General features: G+C 43.3%; 1 protein-coding gene across 1 annotated transcript; it reads right to left on the bottom strand.

The window, feature by feature from the left end:
- LOC127673060 (cytochrome P450 2B1-like) lies at window positions 1-23,044 on the bottom strand. Its single transcript, XM_052168609.1, has 9 exons — window positions 22,874-23,044; window positions 13,197-13,359; window positions 12,882-13,035; window positions 7,844-8,000; window positions 6,899-7,075; window positions 6,353-6,494; window positions 5,227-5,414; window positions 4,914-5,055; window positions 1-182 (listed from the first exon to the last, which is right to left on the bottom strand). The coding sequence occupies exons 1-9, from the start codon at window positions 23,042-23,044 to the stop codon at window positions 1-3; spliced, it is 1,476 nt and encodes a 491-aa protein (XP_052024569.1).
- Window positions 23,045-23,326: the final 282 nt, after the last annotated feature.

The following is a 23,326-nucleotide window of genomic DNA, read 5'->3' as shown; positions in this document are numbered from 1 at the left end:
TCAGCGGGCCAAGAAGGAGATCTGGTATGTTGGGGGTACTCTTCCAATACCACTCTCCTTGGGAGTGAGGTCAATGTCCTTGGGGGCCACGTGGCTTGACACAGAGAAATTCTGGAGGATGGAGGTGAAGAAAATGAACAACTCATTGCGGGCAATGCCTTCACCAAGACAAATGCGCTTTCCTGTGGGCACAGAAAGTGATCATGTGAGCCACCACACAGTGAATAGCATTTGGACTGTCACATCCTTAAAACCACTTGGACATCCCAGCCCATGGCACTAAACAACAAGGATTTCGACCATCAACCTCAAATTCAAGAATGAATGTTAAGAGAATCTTGCACGCAAATGGAACTAAAGATATCATCAGAGCATGTGCTCACTGATTAGTGGATATTAGCCAAAAAGTACAGGAGGATATACCAAATACCCAAAGAAGCTCAGCAAGAAGAGGGCCAAGCAAGGATGCTTGAACCTCACTTGAAGGGGGAATAAAATAGTCATAGGAGGCAGAGAGAGGAGGGAACTGGGTGGGAGAGGGCATGAGAAGAGTAATGGGAGGGTCAGGATCATGGGTGAAGTGAGACAGGAGAAAGGGCCAGAGAATGAATAGAAATTTGCAGCAGGAGAGATAACCTCTAGGAAATCCCAGAGACATGGGATGGGGATGGCTCTCTGAGTTTCTGGGGGTGACGTAAGCTGAGATTCATAGCTATGGGGATATGGAATCTAAAGAGCCCACCTCCTATAGCCAGGCAGGACCCCGGTGGATGCTTATGGACACCAACCTATCACAGACTTTTGTTAAAAAATTTGGCCTGTCTAAAAGAACTGTAGGGACAAAGATAGAGCCTAGACTGAGGGAACAGTCAAGCAATAACCAGCCTCACCATCCCATGGGAAAACATCAATCCCCAACTCTATTAATAATAATCAGTTATGCTTGCAAACAGCAGCCTAGCACAGCTGTCCTCTGAGAGGCTCCACCCAGCAGCTGACTAAAATAGATGCAGATATTCACACACAAACACTGGACAGAATTCAGGAACTCTTATTGAAGAGTTGAGGGCTCCAATGGGGATAAGAATGCCACAAGAAGACCAACAGAGTCAACTAACCTGGACCCTTGGGGCCTCTCAGAGACTGAACCACCAACCACAGAGCATGCATAGGCTAAACTATCCCACACATATATGTGCAGCTCAGTCTTCATGCAGCACTGAACAACTGGAGCAGGTGCTATCCCTAAAGTTATTGCTTCTGTGGGATATGATCTTCTAGCTGGGCCACCTTGTCTGGCCTCAGTGAGAGAGCATGAGCCTAAGCCTGCAGAGACTTGATGTGCTAGGGTTGGGGGATACCCACAGGGGTCCTCCACCCTCTCAGAGGTCATCTCAGTCTGTTCTCAGCTGGACACATTGGTGGTGAATGCATTTTTTCCTTGTTGGATCAAAGCTGGCTCTGCCTCTCCAAAGCCCCAAAACAGCTCTCTCTTGCACAAACTAGCAGCCTCTGACCTACATTGTGTCTGCCTTGCTCCCACAGGATTATTGACTTATTATTAGAAGTGGTTAAAACTCATACTTTGGGGTTTGTAGTTGAAAGTTTATGCTAATTTTCAATCACATGATATGATTCCATTCTGGTATATAACCAACACATGGCTAGTTGTCATCTTTACTAAGGGCTGGAGCAGGTGGAGCCATGGCTTGACCACCATCTTAATTAAGGGCAGTCACATGCCTGGCAGCCATCTCTGTTATGGTAAGTCATGGCTTCACTGCCATCTTGAATATAGCAGCCACATGTGCCTTCAGCAGACCAGGGAAGCAAGTCTCCAATTGTATGTTTGAATTGCAATATGATGTTTGAATGTTTTCTTTACTGTATTGACAAATGGCTTACAATATTGCTCTATGTTTTTACTCTTTAAATGGTAGTGTATTTTAATATTATTTAGGAGGTTTTACATCATCAAAATGGTTATAGATTACTGCCTTAAAATATGTTTGGCCTTGTTTTTTTGCTTATATTATTAAGCTATAATACAGCCTTAAGATTTCCATAAGCTATAGATTTTTATAGTGATATACCATATAAAGGTCAAAACATTTCCAATCTCTTTATGGACTATGTTTATTGATTATAAGGTTTTGTTCTAATACTGGAAGAGCTTAAATTCAAAAATCATGATTTTTTTTAAAAGCTTAAACTTAACAGGTTTTAGTTTCAAAAGCTACTCTAAAAGTCATAGTCTCATAAAACTACTATAATTAAATACAAGTTTATAGTCAGTAACTTATGTATGACTATATCATTTAATGAGCTCAAAATTATATTAAAAGGCATAGCAGGAACTGATATACTTAATTGCGATAAGCTTTTTTAGCCTCCTGTTTTACCTTACCTAGGTACAATTTAGAGCTGATAACTAGGAACAGATAAGTTTTTTAAACCCAGAAATACTTTATAAGTACTAGCCTTAAAACCTGCCAGAGATCTGCTGAATGTGGCATTAAATGCTTAAACTTACTATGACAGACACACTCCCAAATGCTAATGGCGACATCCCCCATGGTCTCCAAGAAGTTTGGGCACAGCAATAAAAAACTAAACTGGATTGTAATACCCCAACCATTAGGCAAGACTGCCCCAGTGGTTGCCTACGGTCAGCGCCTGGCCTGAATCATGGACAAAGAGGGACCACCCAAAGAGTTGATAGTCCTCTCCCATGTTCCTCCTCCACAATGAAAATGACAGAGCCTTTCATCTTATGGGCCTGATGGGCTTACTGCCTTTCATGACACAATGGAGGTCATGGGGATGGGAGAGAGCTGTCTAGGTAGCAGGTGAAAATTAATCTGTCAGTTTAATTAATATCCAGCTTCTAAATTATAATTTATCATCCTCAGGTCTCTGATCACATTGACAGCTAAGCTAACTGTAGCTTGACAGCTAGAGGTCAAGAAAATAGCTCCTTACCCCAAGGTAATCAACCAATGTGTGAGGTCATTAAGTCAATTCATTAGCTTCATTAGCTAGTTAAAACTACCATATCTGTAATTAGAAAGGCAAACAGGTTTGGCTTGCCTATGTTAAAAAATAAACAGGTTTCAGATGTAGATTTTTAGTATTCCCCTATCTAAAGGATCTCACTTTGCAGTGTCTGATCCCAATGATCAAACACCCATATAACTGGATAGGAAAAAGAAGTAAACTTTCTGCAAGGTGTGCGGATATGAAACCTTAAGTTATGAGAATCTTAAAAAATGTTTTTATGGTTGAAGGGAGTGAGAAACTGGGATGGTGATAGGAAAGAGGTTTAATACACATGAAAGGAACAAAATGTCTTCAGATTTCTTCCCCTCACTATGCTACTATTATTTTAGGAATTCAAAAGTTCAGAGTTGTAATGGTAGTCAATGGAGTTCTAATAAATTATTAGGCTAACTCTGGTAAAACTTACCACTATATGATCCACTATCATACTAACAAGTTCAAGATGTTAAGCTTCCTTCGGTGGTCTTTTTGCTATAGACTTAAAGATGTTTCTTATTGTGCTAAATGCACATATTCATTCCTCTGAATAGAAGGGAGAAGCCCCTCTCTACCCTCTCTCCATGGAAGGTTTCTTCCTGCCCTGAGCTCACCTTAAAGAAGGCTCATGCTTTTCACAAACACTGTTTACCAGTCTCTACTATAACATAATATTGTATTTACTACCTTTTCTTTTACAATGTGAATTTCAAAACAGACTACAATTACCATTTCTATAATGTATGCATTTTGTAAACTTAAAAAGATTCTTGTAAGCTTCAGAAATCATACTTGGATTCGACTCTCATGGGTCAAATGAATTCCTTCTGGATAAGTACACCTGCCAATCAACAGCCTCAATTTCTCACCTGTTGCCTATTCCACACAGAGGGATCCTCCCTTCTCAGGTTCTGAAACTCCCCTCCACCAACTCTCAAGGCCACTGGCCTAGGAATTTTAAAGATACACCTAAGGAAAAAAGTTTTCTCCCTAGCATACTTTGTTTTTCCATCTAATATGTATATGTGTTTCAGCATCCTGCCAAATCAACATGTTTACTCAAAATCTGCATCCAGAACAGTTCCAGAGAAGGGACCCACAGGTGCTCCTGTCTACCCTCACAGGCTCTTCTACTGGGCCTGCATTTTCCTGGCCACAAAAGGTCCCAGAGATCATGGAAAGCAGTGAAACATCCAACTTTCCTGAGACTTGTCCAGCATCCCAATTTCCGTATATTCCCCAAAGAGAGACCATCACACCAAAGTTAGCAGAACATAGTTTAAAGAACAGGAAAACCACACTGATGCTCCACCACTACCCATTCCTAGTACCTCATTTTTATTTAAACAAGAAGGGACAGGTGTTGGCTCACAGACAATTCCTCTAGACTTCTCCCAGGGACCTAGCAACAGACTGCATCATCATCTGACACCATTGCCTGATTGGTGCAAGTTAGATGCAGTAGGGAGAGCACAGAGAAAGGACTGCTTGCTATTCCAGATCCCCTCCCCCTCTCCCTCTACTCTATCCCCCCTCTCACTCACTTTCTTCCCAAAATAAACCTCTAGTATACCACATCTGTCACAGGTTGTGATTTATCAGGGTGAATCCTTGGCATGGGCCTGCCAAGTACCCCCTTACCATCGCCTGCCGCTGTGTTAATATTGTTAGCATTGCCTTTAAACACTTCCCAAAAGTCCTCCTGACCTGGATGCTCCTTTGGTTCAAGAGTCCCCTCATAGGGCTCTAGCCAGGGTGGATGGGATCATTCAACAGGGCAGCTGGGAGAGACTCAGGAAACAAGGACCTATTGCTGTTTGTGTCCCGGAGGGTGGGTCTGCCCTCTAGTGTCTGGGAAAGGAATCTGTCTGTCTCACCTGTGGAGAAGGGCATAAAAGCTTCACTTTTCTTCAGTGCCCCATTGGCATCCAGGAAGTGCTCAGGATTGAAGGTGTCTGGTTGTTCAAAGTACCGTGGGTCATGGAGAGCTGAACTCAGGATGGGATACACCTCAGTGTTCTAAGGGAAGTTACAAGATACAAACATGTTATTTTACCCTGATTCCCATAGGCAAAACAGTCAGTCCCTAAGTAAAAGAGAATGCAGGGAAAACACAGCAGGATTAGGTTGGTGATTGGGCATGTGGGGTATGCTCATGGAGTAGTGATGAGGAATCGCAGCTGGTCTCACCTTGGGGAGTAGGTACCCTCGGAGCATGGTGTCCTTGGTGACTTTGTGTGATAGACCAATCGGTGCGAGATCTGAAAATCTCTGAATCTCGTGGATGACTGCATCAGTGTATGGCATTTTGGTGCGGTCATCAAGGGCTGGCAGACGGTGTGAGCCGATCACCTGATCAATCTCCTTTTGGACTTTTTCTGCACAGAAAAGGGGGAAAGTGGACCCGATATACTGGCTTTGTAGCAATGATATCATCTTCTATCAGCCAACCACCAGGACAAGTATTCAGTAAGGAGACTCTGCTGAGGAACTGAGAGACTTTGAGGGTACAAACAACAGTCTTCTTCTTAAGTGCCTGTCTCTATGTGTCAAGTTTAAAACAATATTAAATCACTCCTCCATGAGCTATGATTGCATTAGAGCAGGGATTTACTAAAGAAAGTAGAATAGACAGCATATGCCTTCTGTAAAGGGTGACTTGAGAGCAATTGTGATGAGGTAAGAGGTGGGGAACAAAACAGGAGACATTCTCATGTTGGTAATGAATTGACTACACAGACACACACACAGACACACACACACACAGACAAACACAAAGTGTGTGTGTGTGCGCGCGCGCGCGCGCGCGCGCGCGGGAGTATGTGAGTGTGCACAGATGCTTGCGTGCATGTCTTTGTGAGTAAGAGTTTATTATGAAGATAGAAGGATGAATGAGTAAATAGGTCTTTAGATAGACTGATGCTTAGTTGTGTGAGAATGACTGAAGGGAAAGACCAATGACAGGTTCATTGATGGGTGGACAAATAATGGTGGGAAAATGAACAGAATAAGTAGAGGGATGAAGGGGTGGATGGATAGAAAGATGAATAATAGATGAATGTAAAGATTGAAGGACGGCAGGAAGGAAAGAGGGAAGGGAGGGAGGGAAGGAAGGATGAACCTTTAAGTGCAATAGAACAGAAAACGGGTCAGCTGAGTGTTCGTTGACCCACCACCCACAGCACGTCCATAGTTTACAAGTAGAACAAAGCATTTAGTGTTCCAGATGTAAGTGGTCTGTGATCCTCTCATCCACTCAAACTTCCACAGGCAAAAAGTAGCTAGAAAATCCCCCAACAGCCCACCCGTGGCACACCTGCAACATGGGGGTACTTGAGCAGGAGCAGGAAGCCATAGCGGAGCGTGGTGCTGGTAGTCTCAGTTCCAGCAAAGAAGAGAGAGAGCACAGACATCATGAGGTTCTGGTGATGGAACTCTGTGTGGTGGTTGGACTTCTCCTGGTTCCAGATGGGAGAGAGAAGGGTGGGTCAGGGGTAAATGAACCTTTGCAAGGACACGCACACACATCTCTGGGCACTGTCCTTCTGTCTCATACTGTCTGGACCTCTGGACATTACTCAGTCCCAGACAATGTCCCTTGGTTTCTTCTGTCTTTTCTCTCTTCTTTGTTTTTTGGTGGTTTATCATGTTCTGTCTCCTAGACTCTTTGTTCCTCTCTGGTCTTTTCTACTTTTGCATTTTCTCTTTCCTGTCTCTATTCTTTACTTTTTTCAGATGTTCAGCATCTACTACACTGTTTCTAGATCTCCTTGCCATCCTCTGTTCTGTCCCATCTTTTTCTCTGACCACATCCACATCCTTCACTCTCACACACCCCATCTCTCATCCATGCAGGACCAACCTTCTCCATGCGCAGAAGGTAGGTATCAATGAAGTCCCGTGGAGCATTGGGGTCCAAGGTGGCCCTGTGCGTCTCCACATTCTGACCAATGTAGTCAAGGATTTCCTGCAAGTTTTTGGAGATTTGTCTGTGGGTGCCAGGAAAGTACTTCAGGACAGCAGAGAAGAGCTCAAACATCTGCAAGAAAAAGGGCCCAGGAGGTCACCTGAAGCTATCAGCACTCAAGAAGCAGACTGTGTTCCTAGGTTCCCCAGGAACAATTCTCTCACTCCCCTCCCCTCCCCTCCCTTCCCGTCCCCTTCCCTCCGCTCCCCTCCCCTCCCCAAGTCTTCCCTTTCTCCCTTGCTCATCTTCTCTTGTTCCTTCATTTTAGTTCTGATGCACATACACACAGAATCCTATCAGACAATCTCAGAATCTTTATTCATCATGCCTTTGCTTTATATTCTATATTCTCCTTTTCTCTCTTTTCTCTCCTAAATCAGTTTGGTTTGGTTTGGTTTGGGTTGGTTTGGTTTGGCCTTAATCAGATCTCATATTTATTTCAGACTGTTGTCAAACTCAATACTTATCCAAAGAAGTCTGTGATCTCTGATCGTTCATGTACTGGGATTGCATATATGTATCATATCACCATGCCTGGCTTATATCACACAAGGGATGAACCTAGGGATTAATACATGATAGACAAGTCCTGTACCCTCTTAGCCACAGCCATGACCCTGGGGCATCATTATCTTTATGACTCTCTGAATGGCTCCTTATTGCTGCATTCAGGTCTCCCCTGCTTGCTCCCCCTCCCTCCCTCTGCCTCCAGGTCTCAGCCTCCTTGTCTCTCCATGTCATCTCTGCCTTTCTTCCAGCCTCCAGACACTCTCTCCTTCACCCAGAAAGCAGCCTCTTGTTTCCTCTGCCCTGGATGCTCCTCTTTTCCCACCCACTGACCTGGCTGGAAAATGAGCTTATGAGAGAAAAGGTCTGATAGAACAGCTCCAGCAGGCGCAGGAATTGGCGGTCTGAGTAGTCAAAGCGCTCTCCAAAGACAATGGAGCAGATGATGTTGGCCGTGATGCACTGGAAGAGGAAGGTGGGGTCCAGGGGACTCCTGGAGGATTGGGAGGCAGGACAGGAGACATGGTATCAAGAAGTGTAGGACTTTTTGCTTTGGCTCCATCCTTGGAAAGCTATTTCCTCCATTCACTACTCAAAGCGTAGCAACAGCTGCTAAGCCTGCACATAGGATGCACTAGGTCCTGCATTCAGTATTGCATACATTTTATTTAATTTTAATGTATTTAATGTTATACATAAGATAAAATGCTATCAATGAAGGGGCACTAGCCCACTTGGGCTCTCACAGGCCTCACCCTTGTCTCCCATTCCCCCTTCCTTTCTAAAACCATTGGATTCCATTTCTAAAGCTACTCCCCAATGTCAGTTTTCTTATTTGGCCACTTCTTTCTCCTGAGGCTGACTACCAATGTCCAGCTATTGAAACATTGAATACCAGCAATCAAAAGGCCCCTTGGCTCACCTAATTAAGATGCCCAACTATAAGTAAACATCCTAGCATGGGATTTCCCCCTTTAACTTTACATATCACCATTTAGCCCATGTGCAACATCTGTTTACTGTCTATCCAGAGGCAGTCCTTTGTCCCCCTAGGAAAAATAATCCTTCCCTTGGCCCCTTTCTTCCCTCTCCTTTGTTTTCTTCCTCTTCTCCTTGTTCCTCTGTCTCCTGTCTTTGTTCCTCATCTCTGCCTCTGCTCTTCTGGGACAAATAGCTCTCCTTTGTGCTCAGAACTTGGACTCCAGGTGTCCTGGGTCAATACTTTTTCTTTTTACTTTGTTTATACAGAGAGGGTAGCTAACTTCACCAAAGTAAAACAGCAAACACAGTGACTAATGTCTGGGACCAGGATTCAGACCCAGAGACCTGAGAGGGGCAGCATGGGGAGTTAGTCTCCATCCTGCACCTCCCTCCACCACCACACTGACTTGAAGCTGATAGGCAACTCCCACAGTCAGGAATGGTGCAGAGAAAGGTTCATGGCATTGCCTGTGTGGATTTCCAAGTCTCATCTGTGGGTGTTCCTCCATTCCTTCTCTTATCCTAGACTCTGTGGTGTTCAAGAACTATCAGCACCTGTTGCCTGCTGCCTTTGATTTCCAGGCTCTGTAATGGATCCTCAAGAGATGTTGTCAGTGCAGCAACCTTGGGCCACTGCTGCTCTCTCTGGGTCTCAGCTTGTGACTGCTCTGCAGGTATTCCCCTGATGCTCATCAGTCTTTACCTGGCTGTGGGTTCCAGTCTAAAAGACTTGCAGTATTTCCATCTTTTTCTCTTTGACCCTCCCCTTACCTATTTCCTACTCTCTCCCACTCTGTAGCCCCTCCCTGGTTATTCCTGCTCAATTTTTTTGTCCCTCTGGTTCTAGCTCAGCTCCTTTGTCTCTGTGTCACCCTGCTTTCTTCTGTCTTTTTTCTTAGACTCCCGATTCCTTCTTCTCCCTTCCAGCTTCTGCAGGGACATCTATAGGTCTCCTGAGAAATCTTAAGAGATGACAGACAGCAGCATGAACCTAACAACACACTGTGTCACTACCAGTGTGCCCCTGTTAGGAAGTTTCAAAAAAGGGCCCAGAAAATCATGCAACTACCACAAAGTAAATCAGTGCTCTGGGTCTCTTTGTTCACTGCCCCACAAATCAGTATTTGTGCCACAAGGAGAAAATACAGTTCCTTGCTTCCCACACATGCACTGGACTTAGATCATGTTTTGAGCCTGTTTTGTGTAACCATGATGACCTTGAACATCATTTAAAGTCAAGAATGACCTCAAATCACTAAGCTCCTGCCTCCAATTCAGGTACACTATGATGATGCGCAACACCTTGCCAGTGTTGTGGAGTTGGGGATCAAACTCCGAGCTGTGTGTGCACCGACAGCATCGACTTTTTCTTTTTGGAGACAAGAGTTGATGGTATAGCCAGACTGGCTTTGAATTTCTGGCCCTTCTTTCTCAACCCCCGGACTAGTGCAATGACAGGCTTGTTCTACCATGCCTGACTGAAATATAATCTTAACATAGGCATCCCAGCATCAAACTAAATGGAGAGAAACTTGAAGCAATCCCACTGAAATCAGGGACCAGACAAGGCTGCCCCCTTTCTCCTTATCTTTTCAATATTGTACTTGAGGTACTAGCTCGGGCAATTTGACAACATAAGGAGGTCAAAGGGATACAAATTGGAAAGGAAGAAGTCAAACTATCATTATTTGCAGACGACATCATCGTCTACCTAAGTGACCCAAAGAACTCCACTAGAGAGCTCCTACAGCTGATAAACAACTTCAGCAAAGTGGCAGGTTATAAAATCAACTCCAGCAAATCAGTGGCCTTCCTATACTCAAAGGATAAGCAGGCTGAGAAAGAAATTAGGGAAATGACCCCCTTCACAATAGCCGCAAACAGTATAAAGTATCTTGGGGTGACTCTTACCAAACATGTGAAAGATCTGTATGACAAGAACTTCAAGACTCTGAAGAAGGAAATGGAAGAAGACCTCAAAAAATGGGAAAACCTCCCATGCTCATGGATCGGTAGAATCAATATAGTTAAAATGGCCATTTTGCCTAAAGCACTATACAGATTCAATGCAATACCCATCAAAATCCCAACTCAATTCTTCACAGAGTTAGAAAGAGCAATTATCAAATTCATCTGGAACAACAAAAAACCCAGGATAGCTAAAACTATTCTCAGCAACAAAAGAAAATCTGGGGGAATCAGTATCCCTGACCTCAAGCAATACTACAGAGCAATAGTGTTAAAAACTGCATGGTATTGGTACAGTGACAGGCAGGAGGATCAATGGAACAGGATTGAAGATCCAGAAATGAACCCACACACCTATGGCCACTTGATCCTCGACAAAGAGGCTGAAAACATCCAATGGAAAAAAGATAGCCTTTTCAACAAATGGTGCTGGTTCAACTGGAGGCCAGCATGCAGAAGAATGCGAATTGATCCATCCTTGTCTCCTTGTACTAAGCTCAAATCCAAATGGATCAAGGACCTCCACATAAAGCCAGACACTCTGAAGCTAATAGAAAAGAAACTGGGGAAGACCCTTGAGGACATCGGTACAGGGAGAAAGTTTCTGAACAGAACACCAATAGCGTATGCTCTAAGAGCAAGAATTGACAAATGGGACCTCATAAGGTTACAGAGTTTCTGTAAGGCAAAGGACACCATCAAGAGGACAGATCGGCAACCAACAAATTGGGAAAAGATCTTCACCAATCCTACATCAGATAGAGGGCTAATATCCAATATATATAAAGAACTCAAGAAGTTAGACTCCAGAAAACCGAACAACCCTATTAAAAATGGGGTACAGAGTTAAACAAAGAATTCTCACCTGAAGAACTTCGGATGGCAGAGAAGCATCTTAAAAAATGCTCAACTTCATTAGTCATTAGGGAAATGCAAATCAAAACAACCCTAAGATTTCATCTTACACCAGTCAGAATGGCTAAGATTAAAAATTCAGGAGACAGCAGGTGTTGGAGAGGATGTGGAGAAAGAGGAACACTCCTCCACTGCTGGTGGGGTTGCAAATTGGTACAACCACTCTGGAAATCAGTCTGGCGGTTCCTCCGAAAACTGGGCACCTCACTTCCAGAAGATCCTGCTATACCACTCCTGGGCATATATCCAGAGGATTCCCCACCATGTAATAAGGATACATGCTCTACTATGTTCATAGCAGCCCTATTTATAATTGCCAGATGCTGGAAAGAACCCAGGTATCCCTCAACAGAAGAGTGGATGCAAAAAATGTGGTATATCTACACAATGGTGTACTATTCAGCCGTTAGAAACAATGAATTCATGAAATTCTTAGGCAAATGGATGGAGCTAGAGAACATCATACTGAGTGAGGTAACCCAGACTCAAAAGGTGAATCATGGTATGCACTCACTGATAGGTGGTTATTAACCTAGAAAACTGGAATAGCCAAAACATAATCCACACATCAAATGAGATACAAGAAGAAAGGAGGAGTGGTCCCTGGTTCTGGAAAGACTCAGTGAAACAGTATTTGGCAAAACCAGAACGGGGAAGTGGGGAGGGGTGGGAGGGAGGACAGGGGAAGAGAAGGGGGCTTACGGGACTTTCGGGGAGTGGGGGGGCTATAAAAGGGGAAATCATTTGAAATGTAAATAAATTATATCGTATAAAAAAAAAAGAAAAAAAAACATAGGCATCCATTTCTTTGAATGTAAGAACCAGCATGCTAATCACACAATCTGTTTCTCTGAGTTATTCCTGGACACTGTGAACTTCATGTCTCTTTCCCTGTTTTTATGGATTTTTCTCTCTTCCCACAGTGTGTATGTGTGTGTGTGTGTGTGTGTGTTTATGTGTATGAGTGAATGAGTATATGTTTTTGTTTGTGTTCATGTGTGTGTATGTGCATATGTATTTGTGTGTATATGTGTGAATGGATGTATATGTGTGTTTCTGTGTATGAGTGAATATCATATGTTTATGTGTGTATTTATGTGTATGTGAGTATGTGCATGTGAGTATGTGTATATTTGTGTGTGAGTCTATGTGTGGGTGTGCATGTGCATGTAGATATGTATTTATTTATAAGTGTGTGTATGTATGTGACTGTGTGAGTGAATATGTGTGTGCTCGTGTGTGTTTGTGTTTCTCTGTGTGAGTGTATGTATGTTTAAGTGTATGTGTTTATATGTGAGTATGTGTTTATGTGTGAGTATGTGCGTATGTGTATGTTTATGTGTATATGTGTGTGAATGTGCATATGTTTATGTGTGAGTGTTTGCTTGTGTATGAATGTCTTTCTCTCTCTCTCTCTCTCTCCCCATGGATGTCTCCCTCTCTCTTTCTTTGGCTGTACACTCATGTCTTGGCTTTACCATCTTCCTTCATGCCCATTCTCCCAGACTCACCCTTGGATTTCCGCAGTTCCTCCACCAAACACTGGGCTTCCTCCTGAATCCGCTCCTCCACACTCCTCTTTCCCATCCCAAAGTCTCTCATGGTGGCCAGAGAGAATCTCCGAAGAGTCTTCCAACGTTCTCCATTGGAAAAGATCACACCTGAGAAAGTAGGGAAGTAGGGAAAGCATGGGTGGGTGGGTCACACAGGAAGTACAAATAAACTTGGGTCCTCCCTTAGCCCTTAGCTTCCCCTCTCTCAGAATCACTTCTCTCTGTGCTCATTCTCCTCCCTACCACATCCCAACCTCTGAGAGTCTTACCATAGTCCTTCAAGACAGGCTCGATCACAGCAACCGTCCCCCGGCCAGAGAAAGTCTCAGCTTGGCCCACCAGGGCCTCCCTTATGATGTCTGTCCCACAGAGCATGACCACGGGCCTTGGTCCCAGGTACACTGTGAACACATCTCCATATTTTTCTCGAAGCTGCCAAGCATAAAGGCATCAGGACTGTGGTTAGCCAGCACTATTGTTGTTAAATTGTTAAAAAACACATAAATACAGGTTGGTAAACAGGCTGTCCCTGGCCACCATTCCTTTCCTGAGGATCTAGACATTTCACAGTGAATCCACCACCAGGAAGGTATCCTGTGACAGTTTGGATGTTTTAAGCAGTCCTGAGCTACCGTGTGACTGAGAGTGCTGGGCCAGGGCCATATACTCAGCACCAGGAAGTAAAGAAAGATGCTCAGGTATTCAAGGGAATTTCTGGCTGCTGTTGAACTGGGGACTATCCTGGGCAACATAAAACCTTGTCTCAAAAATAAATAGGTTATAGATATGATATAGAAAAACTTATAATAAAACACTTCAATAAAATTGATAATAAAGGGCTGGAGAGATGGCTCAGCAATTAAGAACACTGACTGCTCTTCAAGAGGCCCTGAGTCCAATTCCCAACAACCACATGGTGGCTCACAACCATCAGTACTGGGATCTGATGCCCTCTCCTGGTGTGTATGATGACCACCACAATATACTCACATATCATAAATAAATGATTTTTTAAAACGGAGCTGGTTTGCAAAAGAAAAAAAAAGATAATGAAACAATTCAATAAAATTGAATTGATGTTACAAAGGATTCACCAACCAATTTTCTTAGAAAATACTGCATTGCATAAGGTATGGTTTGGTTAAATGCCACTTCTAATATGACTTGGAGATAAGAAACAAACTAACCAGGTGGGTTAAAATCTACAGGAAAAGAATAGTGGCTTAGCCTCGAGTCTGGTATGACAATGACCTCTTGAAGATGTCTGAAGTGTGAAGTTTCTGACTGTGACTACAATTGCAAAATGTCCTCATATTTGCTTTTTATTTTATCGTAGATTTGGGAGTTAGCTTACTGCATTGTAGATCTGTGTCTATGCTCAAACTTGACTATAAAAAGAAAGGTCAAACTCCTGGCTACAGTGACTTCAGTAGAATATGTGGGTTTGGTTTTAAGAGTTGAGAACTTGAAGATGCATAAAGGAGGCAGGCTTCTGATCTTCGAGTCAAATACAACTTCTTTCTAAGAGTTGTGCTGAGTTATTTGTCTTTAGTTAACCCTAATAATGGAGGTTAGTGTGAGGGATCTGTATGGAGTGTTTTTGAAGGAGTAGAAATAAAAGCTGATGAATAGATAGCAAGTGTTATTTGTGAACACAATATATTTTGGGTCCTTAAATAGGTAATGACTAAAATTCACAGCAGTACTGTGATGTATGGGTTATTTGCCAACTGTGTCTGAAACAGAATTCATCAAATCAATGAAACTGTCATGATTAAAGAACAGTATGCACTCAAAAAAAAAGAGAGAGATTTGTGCCTTAAACATAATTGAGGCTTGGGCTTCCTCAGAATATATATCGGTTAAGATTTATTTGTTAAGACTGTCAGCTAGACTCAAATTGCATATGAAAGAACATGACTCTACTGGGCAGTTCAAAGGGGATAGCACTTGGTAACAACCACCATTAAGTCCTTATTATCTTATATTAAGAATAAAATTCTTCAAAAAGGGCAGGATGACCCTGGGTGTGGTGGACTGAATAAGAATGGCCTACATAGGCTTATTTATTTGAATGATTAGTCATCAAGAAATGAGACTATTTGAAAGATTAGAAGGACTAGGAAGTGTGGCCTTGTGGGAGGAAATGTGTCATTGGGGGAGGCTTTGAGACTTTAAAAGCCTGCACACCAAGCCCAGAGTTACTATGTCTGTCTACAGATCAAGATGTAGCTCTCAGCTACTGCTCCAGCTCTGGCCACACCTGTTGTCATGCTCTTGCTGTGATGAATGCTTTCTCCCAAGAGATGTCTTAATCCTGGTGTCACCCTGGGCTCTGGTGTCACATCACAGTATCAAGACCAAAGACTTGAGTCACAAAAGCCCTGAGTGACAACCACTCAAGGGGACAGCACTGTTCTACTCAAAAATTTGATGATGACTATTTCTCTGCTGTATATCTACCATTTATCTGAAACATGCAGACTTAAAATTCATGGCTCTGTAAACTATGTCAAATTAATCAAAGTCTAAAGTGGGAATGGGACCTAAAAGAGATTTACAGGTGACAGCATTTGTGGGTCGCTAATGCCCAAATTCTATAAAAGTTGTTAAACATTTCTGTATGAGGTTAGTTTCTCTATGGTGGTAGCCAGAGACAGATGTGCAGTATTAAAGAGCTTTCTCTTTATTTCTCAAGTATTTGGAGTAAACTCTCATTGGTGAAGAGAGAGGGCTTAACCTGCTTCTTGAGATATAGAAATGGATAGATACAAATATATACATAGATATGGATATGACACAGATGTAAATACAGATAAAGGTCCTTGTCTATACCCTTAAATTCAGATAAAGATTCTTTCCTATACCCTTTATTCTGGCCAGCTCTGGAATCTCAACCAAGAACCATCCTTCCTGTGACCCAGCTTCAACCTGATCAATGCCTACTGATGACTTTCAGAGAGAATGACCCTAGCCCTGCCACTGAGTTACATTGGAGGGGAAATTGACTGTTGGTGGTCCTGACTGTCAATCATGTCTACAGTCCAGACATGTGGGAAACTACCTGGCAGTACAACCATCTCTGGGCATCTCCAGGGAATTGGTTCCAAAAATCTCAAAGCCTTCCAATGCTGAGGGCCCTTGAATAGAACTGTGTGTTTGCAAATGATCCACCCTCATCCTCTTGTGTTGGAGATTGGTTCTAATGTTTTGATTCAATGAGGAATCTGCATGACCAAACACTGAAGTCCTCATCCATAACTAGCTTTTGATGCACCAATAAAGATACCAGTGGCCAATGGTTGGGCAAAGGGAGATGGAGCGGGACCCTTAGATTTGCATGGGCTAGGATGCAAGGGAGGAGAGAGAGGATTACCATGACTCAAGGGAGAGAGACAGATGAGATTTAGAGCTGCAGAGGGAAGATCATCCAAGATGTAGGTGTAAAGAGAAAGCAGCGCCATAAGGGCTGCCCAGAAGTTTCTTGGACAGAAAAGGCCAATGGGTCTCACAATGGGTAACAGGGCAGCAAAGGTAACAGTAGATTTAGGAGGTATCCATCCAGGAGTACCAGATGGACAAGCATGCTAGCAGTGGGAGGCATAGACCTGCCAAGTCTTTGAGTAGCCAAGTCATTTCAAAAATAAACCAATGTGTCTTTCATTCACAAATCCAAAGAGCTTCTGGGTGGGTGTCTGGAAGTGCCACCAACCAGAGCATAAAGTGCAGTAGCTAAACTCACCACTACACTCTTGTAACCTTTAGTTCACTCCAGAATGCCATGCACCTAACAGAAATTAAATGCTAATGGTCAATGCCCCGTGTTATTTCTAAAATAGTGCTAAGAAAGAAACTATGTGTGTTTGATTTATATTTATGTTTTGAGACAGGATCTCACTATGTTGCCCAGGTGGACCTGGAACTCACTATGTCAATTAAGTTTTCTGAATCCATCATTCTCCTTCCTTCTTCTCTAACATGCTAGGGTTGCAGATGTGAGACACACTTATTCCTGAATATATTTGTTGTATTTTTCAATCCATAGCTGGTTGAATCTTTGAGTGGAGAATCTGCCTTTATGGAGAATCAGATACAACTATTGAAGCTGAACCTAAACATGCAGAGAAACTTCACCTCCAAATGCCTGTACAAGAACAAAAAGAGCATGTGCGTGTTGGCCAAATGAATAAACCAGATTATTTCTAGAAGCCTTCTTAAAATTTTACACGAACAAACACCACCAAGTCCACACAATGATATATCATGCCACAGTGAAATAACCTATCCATCAGACTGATGATAGAAATGATCACGAGTTTTATATTGGCAGAAAAGTAAATTCTGCTTATGTTTGGTGTTCTAAATGAAGTTTAAACACAGGTAAATTCAACCCACTCTGTCAGAATAGTGAGACGGTAGTGAGTAGAGGTAATAAGACAGGGACCAACTTTAGTGTTAAGTGAGCTGCATGAAGACAGACACTAACTACTTCAGAGTAAAAGGCTGGAAAACAATTTTCCAAGCAAATGGTCCCAAGAAACAATCAGGTGCAGCTATCCTTATATCTTTTTTTCGATGTATTTTTATCTTATTCAATATATTTTTTATTTACATTTCAAATGATTTCCCCTTTTCTGGTCCCCCACTCCCCAAAAGTCATATAAGCCCCCTTCCCTCCCCCTGTTCTCCCACCCACCCCTTCCCATTTCCATCTAATAAAATCGACTTTCAATGTAAAGTAATCAAAAAAAGATAAGGAAGCACTCTTCATACTCATCAAAGGAAAGATATACTAAGATAAACTCTAAATTCTGAACATAATATTCTCCAAATACAAGAGCAACCACATTCATAAAAGAAACTACTAAAGCTCCAAGTGCACATTCCACCCCACACAATAATCGTAGAAGACTTCAATACCCCACTCTCATCAATGGATAGCTCAGGGAAACACAAACAAAACGAGAAACAGTGCAAGTAACTGTTTCTGAGGAACTGCCAGACTGATTTCCAAAGTGGTTGTACCATCTTACAATCCTACCAGCAGTGGAAGATTGTTACTCTTTCTCTGCATCCGAGCTAGCACCTGCTGTCTCCTGAGTTTTTAACCTTAGCCATTCTGACTGGTGTTAGGTGAAAAAACCTGGAATTCTTATAATGACTGTGTTTGCTTAGGTAATGGTTCCCTGGGACAACTCCTAGATCAGATAAGAGATCTGGGTATGTGGGAATGGACTTGCTCAAAGGCCTTTTATGTAACAATGAAGCTAAGCCCCTCTGCAAAGCTGCAGTCAGCTTCTTAGAGGCCAATTCCGCTGCTGCTTTTACTAAGCCTGTTACATCCTGAAGTGTTTCTCTTTCTCCCATGTAACTCAGACCATAGACACATAACAGGATCAAAATTACATTTATGAACAACAATCTTATGATTGGGGAACACCATGACCTGAGGAACTGTATTAAAGGGTCGCAACATAAGGAAGGCTGAGAACTTCTACTCTAGAGCAATGATCAACTTTAAAAATCCATAGCTCAAAGTTGTAACTGGAGTGGCTGGAGTGATGGTGCATAAGGAAAGATCTCATGCAGAGGACCTGGGTTTGGCTCCCTGCACCCGCACCATGGCTCACAACTATCTTCAACTCCAGTTCCAGGAGATCCAGTGTCTTCTTTGGTGTCTTCTGTACGCACCAGGTATGTGGTACACAGATATGCATGCAGGCACAACACTCTTGTACACAAAATAAAAGTAAATCTAAAGGAAATAATTTTGAAGGTACAGTTAAAGTTCAGGGGCCTGGAGCACTTGCTACCCCATCATAATGACTGGGCTTTGCATTCCAGGACCCAGTTATAAACTGGCTGTCCCATGCACGCCTATAATCCCAGCTCAAAAGTGGAAGTGGGGACAGGATGATGGGTATTGCAAGTTTCCAGCCTAGCTGAGAGAATGCCAGGACCAGGTTCAGGGAGAGACTCTGCCTCAAAGGAATAGACAGAGAGTGATAGAGGTGAAGAATGGCCCCATTTGACCTCCATGTAATGGGTACATACATCCACACACAAAGACTGACAATCCACATACACTGACAATAATAATAATAATTAATAATAATAGTAATGCCATTGATGAGGGAACATGATGATTGAGGGAGTTGGCGGGAGAGGGGAAGCAGGGAAGGACAAAGGAGAGGGAGGAAATAAGGGTGACAGTATCAGGAACTGGAAGAAATGTGAGAGAGGTACAGAGGGTATGGAAATTCAACACAAATATGTACCAGGGTGTGATGAGGAACTGGAGAGAGTCACTAGAGGGTCCCAGACACCAGGGATATGTGAAGCTCCCAGGACCCAACTGGGATGAGTTTAGTGGAAATGCACAGAGAAGGGGGAGATAGAACCTATGGAGACCACCTCCACTAGATAGGCACAGACCCTGATTAAGGGATGGGGCCACCCACCCATTTCAAAGTTTTTAACCCAGACATGTTCCTGTCCAAAGGAAGAACAGGGACATAAAATGGAACAGAGACTGAAGGAATGGCCAACCAGGGACTGAGGGTCCATCATGTCTGCAGAAATCAAGCCCAACACTGTTGCCATGGTCAAGTGGCGCTTGATGACAGGATCCTAGTGTGGTGGGTTCTGAGGAGGGCTGACCAGCAACTGACCAGTAAAGATGTGGGTGCTTGGTGCCAACCAACAGACAGACTCAGGGAACCTGGTCAGGGAGCTGGCAAAATCTCTGGAGGAGCTGAGAGGAATTGCAACTCTATTGGAAGAACAGCATAGGCTGGCCTCAGCACCCAGTTCTACAGGAGTCTAGACCAGCAACCAAGGAGTGTACTGGAGGGATCCATGGTTCCAAATACATATGTAGCAGAGAATGGACTTGCCTGATGGCAATGGGAGAGGACGCCCTTGTTCCTGGGGAGGTTTGATGCCCCAGAGTAGGGGGATGCTGGAAGGGTGGAGGAGAATGTGGGTAGGTGGGGAGCACCCTCATACAGGCAAGAGGGAGGGAGAGGGCAGATGTGGGCTGGGGAGTTAATGGAGGGGTAACTGGGAAGTGGAATATCATGAGATGGTGTGTGTGTGAATGGGGTAACCAGAAAGTGGGATACCATTTGAGAGGTAAATGAGTTTCATATAAACCATTACAGACCCTCCAATGATGTTAGTGTGGGGACTAGAAAGATAGCTTGATGTTTAAAAGCATTTGGTAAACATTCAGAGGTTTTGGGTTCCATTTCCATCACCCACTGGTGCTTCCAACCTATAATTCATTTCCCAAGGATCCTAAACTCTTTTTGAACACCAATAATGCACATGGTACACATGCAGACAACACTCGTGCACATAAAATAAGAATAAAACTTAGGGGAAAACATCCTCTTCTTATGCCTGTATTCTGTATCATCCAGGTGAACAGGTAACATGTCTAAAAACCTCTATGTGCTTATTCTATATTTCTAACCATATTGTCACCTATTGGGTGTTAGGGATGCAGTCCCACTCTCTGATTCTGCCACTATTACTGCTAAGCAGTCGAGCATGGGATTCTTTTTTTTTTTTTTTTTGAGACAGGGTTTCTCTGTGTAGCGCTGGCTGTCCTAGAACTCACTCTGCAGACCCGAGTTGCCTCGAACTCAGAAATCCACCTGCCTCTGCCTTGCAAGTGCTGGGATTAAAGGTGTGTGCCACCACCGCCCCAGAGCGAGGTATTCTTTATTGTTCAAAATATATGGTTAGAAAATCATATAGACTGTCATATTAGAGTTGGTTTCATGCCCATTGGGACATGTCATGGGACTTTGGGTGTCTTTTGACTATGTTAAGACAAGATCTGATTTCATGCCCATTGCACATTTCCTAGGCCCTAAGAGCTCTGTGTTTTTATAAGGTTAATATCACTGTCAGTAGGTGGAGCACAGACTAAGTATGGCCAACCATTAACCAGCCCAACTTGACACCCATCCCTTGGGCAAACACCAATCATAAAACACTATTAGTGACACTCTGTTATGCTTGCAGATAAGAGACTATCTTAGCTGTCAACTGTGAGACTCCACCCAGCAGTTCACTAAAACAGACACAGAGACCCACAGCCAAACACTGGATGGAGGTTGAGAGTCTTATAGAAAAATTGGGGGAAGGACTGAGGTTCCCAAAAGGGATAGAAACTCCACAGGAAGAAGACAGATTCTACTAACCTAGACCCTTGGGGGTCTCAGAGACTGAACCACCAACCAAAAAACATGCTGGACCTAGGCCTCCCTGCACATATGTAGCAGAGGTGCCCCTCAGTCTTCATGTGGTTCCTGAACAACTGGAGCAGGGGCTATCCCAAAAGGTGTTGCCTGCCTGTGGAATATGTTCTTCTAGTTAGACTGCTTTATCTGACCACAGTGGAAGAGGGTGTACATAGACACACATAGACTTAATGTGTCAGAATGGGGGGATACCAAGGGAGCCTCCATACTCTCAGGGAAGAAGGAAAGGGGGTGAGTGACATCTAAGTAATTAATTGTGATTAATTAATTAATTAACAAATATGTTAATTAATTTGTTGAATAATTAATTACTGGGAAGTTGTCATGGGACTTTGGGTGTCTTTTGACTATGTTAATTAATTTATAGGAAAAATGATCAGTTCACTGCAGGGAAAGGTGCAGCATTGTGGATACTACCACCACTCACTCTGGGTCTGTGGGCAGTGTTGGTGCTGGCAGGGGAAGGGAGTTGATTACTATTGTGGTATAGTTACTCCTGAGTTCATGTTCCAGTAAACAGTTCCTGATTATGGTCATGAAATTGTCAGCATCTCATAATTCACTCACCAACCCTCCCACCTGAACCTAAAGCCCAGAAGGCATCCATCCTTTCTCTTCATACTAAATGATCTCCAAGAAAAAAACCACACATCAACCTACTCTGAGGAAACCTAACTAAACTCAGTGGGTAAAAACTAAAAGGGACATCAAGGTAGGAAGGGACATGTTGGCCAAAAGAAGGGTTTCTGCGGGAGAAACAGGGCAAGGAGGAGTCACAGATGACAAAGATCCAGTATATGTGTACATTGAATTGTCAATGGATTTCTTGAAATAAATCAGATAGGATGTTGGCTTGACCTTTCTCAGGTGTGGGCAGCTTGTGTTTAGAACACCTGTGGTAGGGTGTGATGACACACTTGTCATTCCAGAGGCTAAGACAGGAGAATCATGAGTTGGGAGCAAACCTAAAAAAAAAAAAAAAAACCACACACAGGGAGACCCTGTCTTGAAAAAATAAATTAACATAACTGACTTTGCCATTGGTGCTGGGGAGGGAGAAATCTTTTAAAATCCAGCAGGTAACAAATACAGGGTTCAAGAGTGTGATCTTCCCAGCCATTGTGCAGACAGAGGGTCAAAACTTATCATCATTACTTCAGCTTTATCCTGACAGGTGGATCACGGATGCTGATTATTAGTAAGTAATTAACCATGAGAGCCTGTGTGTGATGTGTCAATATAGAGACTTGTAGGTAAATGCCAAGCCAGCTGCTGGAATAAACTGATAAGCAAACTTCCACATCCCGCCTCCTGTCCTGCACCCTCTTCCCCTTTGTCCTAGAACACCTCAGGCTAATATTCTGCTGGCAGAAACAAACCTTGATGTTGATGCCTCTGATATTTTTCCTTTTATTATGTAACAGACAAGTTCCAATGAGAGAAATTCTACATGCTTACACCTCAAACCCTCTTGCACTCCAAGCACAGTATCCCACACAATTCCAACATAGCACGACTTACTTGTATATCTGAGAAACATCTACCATGAATCAGCATCTCACCCTCCCCTCAGCAACCTTCCCACCTGATCCTACCTCATGGAAGGAGTCCCTTGCTCTTCCAGCTGAGTGATCTCCAAGAGGAGACACAGGGCCCTGTGCATAGCATCTCACCTGCATGATGGAATTGAGGAGGCCTCCTCTGTCCATCTGTAAGAGGTTCCCCAAGAATGGCAGGGGACGGGGTCCTGGTGGGAGGTTGCCACGGGACTTTTGGTGTCCCCTGACTAAGAGTACCAAGAAGCCCATGAAGAGAACAAGGAGGAGCAAGACACTGGGCTCCATGGTCCTGGTCTGACCAATGTTTACTTCAGTGCAAACTCCAGCAGGACTTTTATGGTGAACCCGCCTCTCCACTCAGTTATGCAACTTCAGATGTCCCCGCCTCCTGTCTCTCATTGTCCCAAGTGTGAACAGCCATGACAACTTCCTGCTTTTTCCCTTACTTGCACTGATGTTGGCAAGGAAACAGATACACAGGACAAAAGGACACTGAGAGCAATGCCTCTTGTTTTATGGGGGTGGATGTGCACTTCTCATCTCAACTTTGTCTGTTTATTTACTAGG

The sequence above is a fragment of the Apodemus sylvaticus genome, chromosome 1 (genome assembly GCF_947179515.1).
Source record: "Apodemus sylvaticus chromosome 1, mApoSyl1.1, whole genome shotgun sequence".
Lineage (NCBI taxonomy): Eukaryota > Metazoa > Chordata > Mammalia > Rodentia > Muridae > Apodemus > Apodemus sylvaticus.
Note: the sequence above shows the minus strand (reverse complement) of the source record. Positions and strands in the feature narration are given on the sequence as shown.